The following is an 11,138-nucleotide window of genomic DNA, read 5'->3' as shown; positions in this document are numbered from 1 at the left end:
AGCAGGAGCACGTTTGTAACAGTCCCTCTATACAAAATGCTTAAAGGTCACTGAGCAACCCAAGAACGTGGTGTCTTATAAGTAAGGCATCTTTCTTTGACTTGGCCTTAGATGGGAATACTGCCTCAGCATTTTACGACTACTGTAGTATAAAATACCAATGTCTGCATGGAATTAAGAAGTTTTTAAAGAAAGAACTGTCACAGAGCAATCTATGACTACCCACACAAGCCCTCCAGCCTGTCCCAACCATCCCAGCCCTTTGATTCTCTTGGTACCACCAGGAAGATTTAGCTCCCAGGAATGACCAACCCCAGGACAATTCAGTTCTATTCCCTTCCATTTGACACAAAGTAAAATACAGAACCACGTTTAGGATGGCGTGCTGACCCCCAACAAATGGAAAAACTATTTTTTTTTTTCCCCCCTACCACACTGCTTTTGAAAGAATTTGGCCTGGAAGTAATTTCAACATAGGGAATCAAGTCATGTGAAGTATGGCAAAGGACACCAGGTAAATTTTCCTGCAAAGCGTGAATTTTCTGATTATGAATTTGGCCAAAAAAAAAAAAATAAAAATAAAAGAAAGAAAAAAAGAAAGTTTCACATACATGACAGGATTGCACCAGCAAGGGAACCTCTCTCCTTTTCTGCTGACAGCGCTGTCCTTTGTAACTCACAGATTTCTATGGACACCCCAATGTGAATACTGATTAAGGCTACTTTGGGTAATTATGGATAAATCAATAGAATTGATTCACTGCATTTCATATTCTTTGACATTTCCATCAATCGTGCAATCAATTTTTTTAGACAATTGCAGCTGGATAAATAAATCTCCTAATGCTAGGAAAATAATCCTAATTTTTCCTGCAGATATTTGATCAAAATCCATCACTGAATACAAATGGGGAAAAAGCAAGCAACCCACAGAGCAAGGTGCCCAAAGGTTAGTCCAGAGCAGACCAGTGCTGCTGGGGTGATAAATCGTCTCAGCATCTCAGTTAGCTGGAAAGGTCTTTTGGCTCCGTACGTTATCCAAAATGCTAAGTTTACCACAACGCCTGATAGCAAAAAAGTTTCCTCAGGGGCTGAGAATAATTTGGTTTTTACATTATGTCTTCACATGACTTTTCATTTACAAGAGGCACTGTCCAGAAGAACCAACTTGCACAACCTTGGGATGTCCTTCTCCCAGACCCTAACCAGCAAGCACAAGACTTAACTCCTTGGGAGGCAGCACAAATACAATCTTCTGCTAATTGACACACATATATTAGATATATTTATATATCACAGAATCATAGAATGGCCTGGGTTGAAAAGGAGCACAGTGCTCATCCAGTTCCAACCCCCTGCTATGTGCAGGGTCACCAACCAGCAGCCCAGGCTGCCCAGAGCCACATCCAGCCTGGCCTTGAATGCCTCCACGAGGTAACTATAATGGCTGTTCCACTTTGCTGTTTCCATGCATTTATGGGGTTGGCAGCCTTGTGAAGAGATCACTAATGCTGGTAAAGTATTGAAAAGCAACCACAACAACATAACCACTTTTCTGGAGCTTTAGGTAAGGCTGCATTTGATCCTAAGCGTGGCTCTCAGATATTGCTGTGACACACACAACATTTCAAGAAGGCAGTGGGGTATGCAAGAGGAGAGTGAAGCGAGACGAGAACACTGCTGGTCCCCTGCACAGACAATTGCTTGCACAACCCAGCTATTAACCTCAGGACAAGATCAGTGCTTTGCTGTTCTTTTAATTTCTCTTGCAGGCTCCTGTCTGCTATGGTTTGCAACAAGATGACTGGAATGAAGGCCTCGATGAGATGCTTCAGTACCTCCAAGTCCCAGTGATCCTCCCAGCAAGCGCCCACCAAACCCATCTCTTCTGCAGCCAGCAGTAGGATTTTTGGCTCATGTGGAAAGAGGTAAACTGCATGAAAAGTCAGCATGCAGAGGACACGATAGCAAAAAGCAGCAGTGTGAAGTTAAGGAGGAAGAAGGGCTCAAACACAGACAGATCAGGTGGTTAAGGTACACAGGGGCAGAAGGGAGGATAAGGGAAAAACCATTTCCTACAGCCAAGAACAGCGTGTAAGGTGCCTGTGGCTTATAGGGGAAGCTGAACCTGGAGCTGGCCCATAAGCACAACACACCATCCATCTGCTGCTTGGTTCTGTTAGTGATGTTTGGCTGTAGTTTTTTTTTTTTTTAGTTTTTTATTTTCTTCTTCTATATCATCCCAGAGCAGTGATTAAGCTGATGGGTTAGCAGGGAACTCTGGGCCCTGAGGCTCAGTGAAGACCCAGGTCTCCAAGCAAACACCAGCCAATGTCCGACCAGCCGGGATCTCTGCTCCCTGCAAGAGATCCATATTGAAGCCACTGCTCTCAGCCCCTTGGGGTGATCAGTGTGGAGCAACCCCACACCGTTCCCCTCATGCACATCCCCATATATCTGTAACACTCTTTTTTGCTCTGCTCTATCCCTTATTTTGGGGAAGCCCAGAGACGCTGATTACCTTTGACTGCCTTCAGCATTAATTTCATCCTCACCAGGCATGTGCTTTCTCCAGTTTAGAAGAGCTAAATAACGCTGCAGATAGAAATGAACTGCATTGTAAGGAATTGCAATGGAATTGCACAATCAAAACCATTTTTGTTCACCCTTGTAATGAGCGTGCAGCATGTGAGGAGAGCCTCTGGGTCAGCAGAGGGGCATTTCTGACACCACAAACAGATGCTTCTGCAGAAAGCAATGTGCTCTGACACAGGATGGCTGCAGGCTGCAATGCCTGAACGTGCTTGGGGCCCTGGAGGACCTGGTCCTTGCTGTGCCCATCCTCCTGCAGCTGGCCAGCAGCTTCTGCCTGCTGAAGGCAAAACCTCAGAGGCAAATGGGATACAGGTCATGGAAAAGAAAGGGAGGGAACCCTCCAGCATGGAATCCAGTTTGGTACAACTTTTAGGCAGTACTTAATTTTCCTCTCTCAGTGTTAATCCTGAAGAAGCTCTTCAGGTCACAAAAATGTGCTATATGTGGATAATACGTATTTAAAGCTACAGGAAACTATCTGGCTTTATATATATAGCATCTTGGAAGTCCTGTTTTAGTATACCATGAGACTCGCATTTTATTTCTGACAGCAGGCTTTGTCAGACTGTACTGGAAGATACAGCTGTCATTTGTAGATTCCTGATCTTTCTTCTGGTAGAGCCATACAGAAGTTTGCTTGAACAGGGAATTAACAAGCGTGCACCCAGCACCAAGGCAGGCCAATTGACTCTGTCCCAAATCCAGCACTTTGAATCTGTAAATCAGCTACATTTGGACACGTTCTGGCTCCGGCAGCATGGCTGGACAGGAGCACATGGGAGCACCGTGCACCCAGCAGCACAGCTGGTGCAAGGTCTGCAGGAAGCAGCAGCACGGTGCGCTCAGAGCAGGGCTGTGCACCTCTCCAGGCAGCACAGACAGGCAGTGTTTCCCACATCAGCACAGCTGGAGTCATTGTCACAGGCCTGCCTCAAAGTGCAGCTGGGCAAAAGGCTTGCATTTACGCCACGCACATTTACGTACCATTCATGCTCCTTTTATGTTCTCCTCTGGCCTGAGTTACACACTCCGGCTATCTCTATAGACAGATAATTTATAAAGCCAATGGCACTGAAGCCGAGCAGCTTCTCTGTGAGCAGTAATTATTTTATGAGCTCATATGGATTGTAGGAACAAAGAGAAGAAAAATCCAGAGCCAGCAGCTTCACCCACTGAGATAAAGCTCAGCAAAACACAGTGAAGTTGATTTTCTTTTTTTTTTTTAAACCAATGTTTGCACATATACAATTTGTAGTAACAGCCCTACTTCTGCTGATCTTATACAGCATAATATAAAGTAATGGAAAAGTGCATCACTTTGCTGTTGAAAACCATGATGCGTCCCTGACGCAGTGATTGGAGAAGCCAAGCATTCTTGCTATTTAGCAGCCTTGCCTGGGTACACCACTCGCTGCAGCAGAAACCATTTGCAGGAGGTGAACAGCTGACTTCAGGGAACTACACAGATGTTAGCAGCCTGGATGAGTGTCCACAAACATCTGAGGGAGATGCAAGAGGGAAGAACCAGGCTCTGCTCAGGGATGCCTGGTGCCAGGAGAAGATGCAACGGGTGCAAACCAGGATGGTTTGCATGGATCTCCTCGTGGATCTCCAAACCCACCTGGATATGGGTGTCCTGACAGAGCAGGGTGCGATCAGAGACCCAGAGGTCCCTGTCATCCCACGTCAGGTCACTCCTGTTACAAATTCCAACTAAGCCAACACACAACTTGTTTTACCCCTGCACTACACTGAGGTTTAAGCAATAACACACAGCTAAAGCTGTGCAACACCAACTTGAGGCCCATATGAACAGGATCCTTGCTGCCACAGGATCGGCAGCAAGAGACAGAGAGGTGCCCAGCAGGATGATGGCTGACTGGAAGCAGGTGCACTGCCCTCATGCCAGCACCAAGAAGCCAGGAGTGAGCTGAGCACCCTGGCCTTCCAATGGAGAGCAATGCTAGTAGGACAGAGACTAGTAAAGGACAGTAAAACGCTGCTTTAAGCAAGGCCAGGGATCCACATCCATCTGCAGCACACATCATGAAAGGTCTGTCAAAGGCAAGACCTGCAGGCCAATCCTGAACAAACAGATTATTTGTCAATGGTTCACATAAGGCAAGAAGGATGGTTTTCCGATTTTTTTCCATAGCTTAACAGACAAAACCAGAATAGCACACACAGTCTGTTCAAATATTACATATTCCCATCTTGAACATCAGTAATACACAAACTGTGATGGCTGAAAATGGATGCCCTAAAAGTGGCTCTGTGTGATAACTGAGATTACCAACAGTGCTTTCAGTCAGAAGTACTTGCACGACAAACAAAAGCTTGCTATAAGGGCTCTGTCTGACCACACCAATAGGCCAAAAAGGCAAGGGAACAATGGTGCTGAAGATTCAGGGGATGCTAAAATGGAACACGTGCTGTTTTAGCGTTCCTCCAGGTCTCTGGTAGAAAACAGTATTTTAACAGAAAACATGCAACAAGTCGTTTGTAGTTATTGCTAAAACTACTCCCATTTTTTTTTCTAAACATTCCAACTCTGAGATTAAGAGCTCCCCCCCATATTTTAAGAGGCTGCTTCTTCGAGTTTTATTAGAAAAAATAACACCTTCCCACCATGCTATTCAGGCCACATAATTCAAATTTTACTGCAGGAGATAATTAACATTTTTATGATTTTTTTTTTTTAAGATATATCTACATTAATATTTAATTTGCTACATTGCAGTTGCGAAATTCCCCTTTTATGCGTATTTAAAAGTTACACATTTCCTATCACCCGTGCACTGTACGTAAGGGTAAAAAAGGAGCCCCCCAATAAGGCTCAGCTCTTGGCATGCCACCTACATCACTGCTGTAGAGAATGAAAATGCAGAATTGCAGCACGATTGGCTTGGAAGGGCACTCATAGTCCTGTCATGGGCTGTACCCCCAGCTCAGGCTGCCCAGGGCTCAGCCATGGCCATGCAGTGCCATGGGAGCAGTGCCAGGGCTGCACCACTTCTGGTCAAGGGTTTCCTCCTCACATCCAACCTACATTTTCATCTACTTCATTTAAAACCATTCTCCCTCATCGCTATCTGGCAGCGTATAAAGTGAGTCTCCCTCCTGTTTATGAGCTCTTACACAACTGAGTCACAATGAAGTTCACCCCCAAACCCAAACACTGTGTCCAGCTGCCACCAACCTCACCAGTACTCACCACTTCACCACAATATTCTAACAGAGCGTTGCAGATGCTTTTACACTTCCATTAAAAATACGTTTCAGCTCAGATACAAATAATTGTTGAGTTGATTATTTGCCCTGTGCCACAGTTGGAGAATATAATTGTACAGACATGCAAAGAAAAAACAATTCCGAGTCCAAATTAACCCTACACACATTATTTCTGCAGGAGAGTGTCTTAATTGCAATTATCCATTCAAAGACCAACACAACACTTTGTTCTTAATTTGTGTGTAGCATGATGAATAGGTTTTAAATTAGTCAAAAAAGTAAATATTCGTCTGTGACAAATCACAATTACCACATGATCACAGCTGTATAAATTACTGTCCGCTGAGAAGTTTTCGGCTGTGGTAAATACAGACTTCTTTAAGTCACCTTATAAGCACAGGGAGTTGGGGGTCACCTTCTCTCATTCATAATTACTTAAGAACGTGTTAATGAGGTGAGGACCAGACAAAAGCAGCTCTGGCAATCCTGAGGAGCAAATGAGTTTGTGCTTTAAAAGCCCAGTGCTGTGTGCTGAGCCAGCTGCGGGTCGGACTCTCCTGCTCAATAAAGGCAATCTGCCCTGGGGTGAAATCTGCAAATCACACAATCCACATTAATCTAGGAGCGGGATAATGCTGGTACAATGATGTACAAATGAAAAACAAAGTGTTCATGTTTTGTCTTTTATGCCGAGTTAGAGAATAAGTAAAGCTTCCCATTCATCCACGTGGAACTGCTCAGGTAATCCATGCAGCCACCTCTGTCGATATCAGCTGCCTCATTTTCTTGTTCTGCATGGAGTTTCATCCCTAAAAGAACATGACTAATCCAGATAAGAAGGAAATCTGCGCTTTCCTACTCCACCACCAGCTGAATTCAGTTTTCTCCCCTTTTTATTTAAAGAGGAGTCAATAGGGCTGTTACCACACGTGTGCCAGGACACAAGTGTTCAGCTCAGCAGGGATGGACACGTGCAGAACACCTTGGTGAAGGACAAGAGGCTCCAAACCCGATGCCCTGGGAGTGCTGACAGGGCAGTGAGGCTCTGCCAAGGTCCCTTAGTCTTTGTGGGGCTCCAGGGGAAAGCCTGTGGCCATGTGGGTCAGACAGAGTCACAGAACCATAGAACCCTTTGAGCTGAAAAAGTCCTTTAGGATCCCCAAGCCCACCCCCACCACACCTGCTGCCCATGTCCCTCCCTGCCACATCTCTGCAGTCCTGAACACCTCCATCCAGGCAAGGGGACTCCTTAACCCTGAGCAGTCTTGCAGCCTGTTCCAGAGCCTGACACATCACAGATGGCTCCGTGAGTCTGTACCAAGCTGCTTGGGTGTCTGATTTGGGGCGCCGCTCGTGAAGACAAACACTGGGTGAAAACCTTCTACATTATCAGTGGTTTGAAAATATTTTTAAACTTCAGACAGCTCCTGCATTGCATTTCAAGGAACTTTTACCCCAAACTTGAAATAACAGCAATTAAAGGCAAAGCTGAAAAGTGGGGTGAGAAGCAGAGAAGAACATCTCTCCCCCACACTCCTTCCTGCATCGTGTGAAGCTGCTCACCCAGGCAATGTGCTCTGCTGCAATGGGGCGTGCTGTTATCAGCTGCTGCTGCTAAGGGCAGCTCTGACAAATCTCATTAGTGCAAGTAAATCCAGCAGGATATCATTTGTAAAAGCCATCCAATACCTTGCGTGGCTTTGGGTCTCCTGTTCAGCTAGCATAGCCCATGCTCCTCCTACTGAGTATCACCAACTTCTAATTTTTAAAACAACAAATCTAAACTAAAATATATATCTATATCTATATCGAAATAGTGGGCAAAATGCCCACAACACCTCACTGGGAGAAGTCAGGGGGAAGACAATTTCACATCAGCCCTGTGATATATCATCCTGGATGCACTTGTACAGGAAACCTACAGAAACTGGAAACCAGCCTGAGTGCCACAGAGATTGACTTGGATAAGAGAGCTAAAGCAGACTATATAAACATTTATTTCACATTAATTTCCTGCCATCCAGCTCCAGTAGCCCATTTACCCCTATGAACAGGACCTAATAGGCGACAAATCAGTTTCCATGTTTTGGGCATTATGGAACTGCAGAGAAATGTTCTGCTAGAGCAGCAAGGTCTCTAGCACTCTGTCCAGCAACAAGTCGGGCACTGAAGAGCCTTAAATCACCAGACTGTCCCTTTCTCAGCTATGTGACCACTCCTGTGGCTTTGAAATTTCAGAATGAGAAATCTTTCTCTATGGCAAACTCTGTAGCTGCAAGCAAAGCAATTTAAAAAACACTTCAGGAGAGTGGTTCCTACATACAGCTTCTGTTACAAATTACTTGGCTCCAGCATTCACAAAACATGCAGTTTAAATAATACAAACATGTTATGAAATTATTGTGATGTAAACAGCTAGAAAAGTTGTTTCCTTCAACAGATCCATTACAAAAGAACAGTAATGCAAGGTTATTTATCATAGAATTATCACAGAACCATAGAATGGCCTGGGTTGAAAAGGACCACAGTGCTCATCCAGTTCCAACCCCCTGCTATGTACAGATCACCAACCAGCAGCCCAGGCTGCCCAGAGCCACATCCAGCCTGGGCCTGAATGCCTGCAGGGATGGGGCATCCACAGCCTCCTTGGGCAACCTGTTCCAGTGCCTCACCACCCTCTGGCTGAAAAACTTCCTCCTCATATCCAACCTAAATCTCCCCTGTCTCACTTTACAACCATTCCCTTTTGTCCTATCACCACCCACCCTCACAAACATCCGTTCCCCCTCCTGTTTATTCGCTCTTCAAGTACTGGAAGGCCACAGTGAGGTCTCTCCCCAGCCTTCTCTTCTGCAAGCTAAACAAGCCCAGTTCCCTCAACCTATCCTTATAGGAGAGGTGCTCCAGCCCTCTGATCATCTTAGTGGTCCTCCTCCAGATTCATTCCAAGAGCTCTACACTTTACTCAGCATCTATTAATTCCTGATAATTTGGTGCAGTATTATTAGAGCTGGCACTCTGTACAACATGCTCCAGTCATCAGGATAACTCAATAATACAATACTTGTCTCCTGACCCATCTTTTTATAGGAAAAAGCTGAAATCAACATGCTGCGATAACAAGACTGCAGTCACGACTTCAGCAGTAATTATTCAGTTTCATGGATAGTTTTGATGAGGCTGATGTTCATTATCTTTAGCTCTACAAGCTCTGCTCCAAAGGCTTTGGGCTCTAGGTTTAAAGCTGAGCAAGGCTGCATGCAGGTGTCCTCTACAGACCGAGCCCTGCAGGCACGCTGCCATGCATCCCCACCTCCCCAGCCCCATAGCAGAGGTTCAACACAGCACGCTCTGATCCACATCTACCCAAGCCAGCTGGCTCTGCTCAGTGTCCTTAAATCAGTAGAACTAACCTTACTCTTTTGTCTTGAATCCAATGAGGAAATGACGATCCAAGGTGTGATGCAGAACCATTCCAGAGGTGATAACCTCTAGCACAAAGATGAGAAACCAGAAGAGTCGCCTGGGCAAGACTTCATAGAAGCAGAGAACTCAACAGGCTGTTGGGTTGAATGTTTGTCTGTACCTATGCTGTGTTTGAAAACAAGGTACTGCACCGATGTTCCTTATTGTATACAGCTCTGAATTGTTTTTCCCATTTACGCACTGGAGATGAGAATTGTTCTATTTTGATTAGACATCAAAATGGAACATGAAAATAATATATGATTTGAATTCCACTCTTCACTGTTGGTTACTCACTGCGTGAGCACAGAGAAATTACTTAATCCCACTATGAATCAACTCAAACATCTGTAAGGTCAACAGAACACAGACGATCTTCCCCAGATGCTCTGAGTTTCTCGCAAAAATAATTCATATTAGTATTATTGTGCCTACATAGATCTGACACTATAAATCTTACTTTAGGGCAAAAAAGGCATCTTTGACAGTGGCACCCCTTCAGCAAAGATGAGCTGTACAAGTTGGTAAAGTTTAACTCACCCGCAATGCCCAACTGCTTGGGTGATGGATCCAAAATGTCATTTCTCAGACTAAAATGGAAGACCTGTATGGATGGGCACGTGAATAAGGGATCCAGTTGGGCCAGTCTGCCAATAATGCAGCAATAAGCTTTAAACATTTAAGCTTATTTGTATTCGAGCCAAAAGTACCTTTAAATCAATTAGTTAACCAAGTGGTTTGTAAATGGAAGATCAACATCTAAAATGATCACACAAAACATAATAAATGCTTGATTATGAGAGAACTAGACACAAGAGTAACATGCTACTGAAGAAACACCACTGGCACACTTCAGACTAATAGTAATAGAGAATGGGAAACAATATACTGTGTGCCTGACAAAGCAGTTGATTGCTAAGGACCTCAGCCAGCACAAGACCTGCATCAACACCTGGCTCTGAATTCACACCACAGCCAACCTACAGTACAGCCATGGCTGGGGACGCAGCTCTGAGACTAAAGGAAAGTGGAGCTTTAAGGCAAGCTGAAATAGGCAAGATAAAATCACTCCCAAATGCTGTGCCTGTGTTTATTTTCACTCAATTTGCTAAGACTGCGCAACGCAAGATGCAGTATGATGATAAAATGCCTCGAATAACATGGGTTTGCACAGTGCCACGTTTCCTGCTGCTCGTCTGTGCACTCAGGAATGGGAAGTGGTTGTAAGCCTGTTAAGAAAACATCTCAGAATTCCTCAGAGCAGATCAGAACCCGCCCCCTTAGGGACTGTGAGGCACAGGGCATCCTGTCACAGCAGCACCTGTGCCTACAGTCATCTGCCTGGACAACTGATGCACATTACCTTTATTATTTACCTATTACAGCTCACAATGCTGCATCACAAACAAGTCTGCTTAATTTCCATAGAGGTGACTTGACTGCTGGCATCCCCCCCTTGCACCTGGACTGTATAAACTCTCAACAGTGAAAACCAGAAATACCTGGATTTTGACATAAAACCTGTCATTTTCTTGTATTTGCTACAATTGAGGCTCCAAAAAGGACTGAAAGATACAGACTGAACTTCAGATCTTTCATCCACCACATCCTTCTAACCCTGCTGAATTTGCATGGCAGAACATTTCCTTTAGTATTTTTCCCACACCCCTACCAGCATCCACACCCATCCACGAGCACAACCACTGAAATGGGCTCAAACATTCAAACTTACATATATTTTTCATCAGTTGGGTTATTTTATTTTCATAGAACCACAGAACGGCCTGGGTTGAAAAGGACCACAATGCTCATCCAGTTCCAACCCCCTGCTATGTGCAGGTCTCCAA

The 11,138-nt window shown here is 44.7% G+C and overlaps 1 protein-coding gene across 1 annotated transcript in view; it reads right to left on the bottom strand.

Moving 5' to 3' along the window:
* Positions 1–6,510: 6,510 nt before the first annotated feature.
* LOC104912059 (dedicator of cytokinesis protein 1-like) overlaps positions 6,511–11,138 on the bottom strand; it is a 33,446-nt gene continuing 28,818 nt past the window's right edge. Inside the window, exons 10-11 of the mRNA XM_010714839.2 lie at positions 9,832–9,895; positions 6,511–6,635 (exon numbers count right to left, since the gene is read on the bottom strand). Of these exons, the coding sequence (XP_010713141.2) occupies positions 6,511–6,635; positions 9,832–9,895 (189 nt within the window). The remainder of the gene's footprint in view (positions 6,636–9,831; positions 9,896–11,138) is intronic.

The sequence above is a fragment of the Meleagris gallopavo genome, chromosome 8 (genome assembly GCF_000146605.3).
Source record: "Meleagris gallopavo isolate NT-WF06-2002-E0010 breed Aviagen turkey brand Nicholas breeding stock chromosome 8, Turkey_5.1, whole genome shotgun sequence".
In the NCBI taxonomy this organism is placed as follows: Eukaryota; Metazoa; Chordata; class Aves; order Galliformes; family Phasianidae; genus Meleagris; species Meleagris gallopavo.
This window is presented reverse-complemented; position numbering and strand designations above follow the sequence as displayed.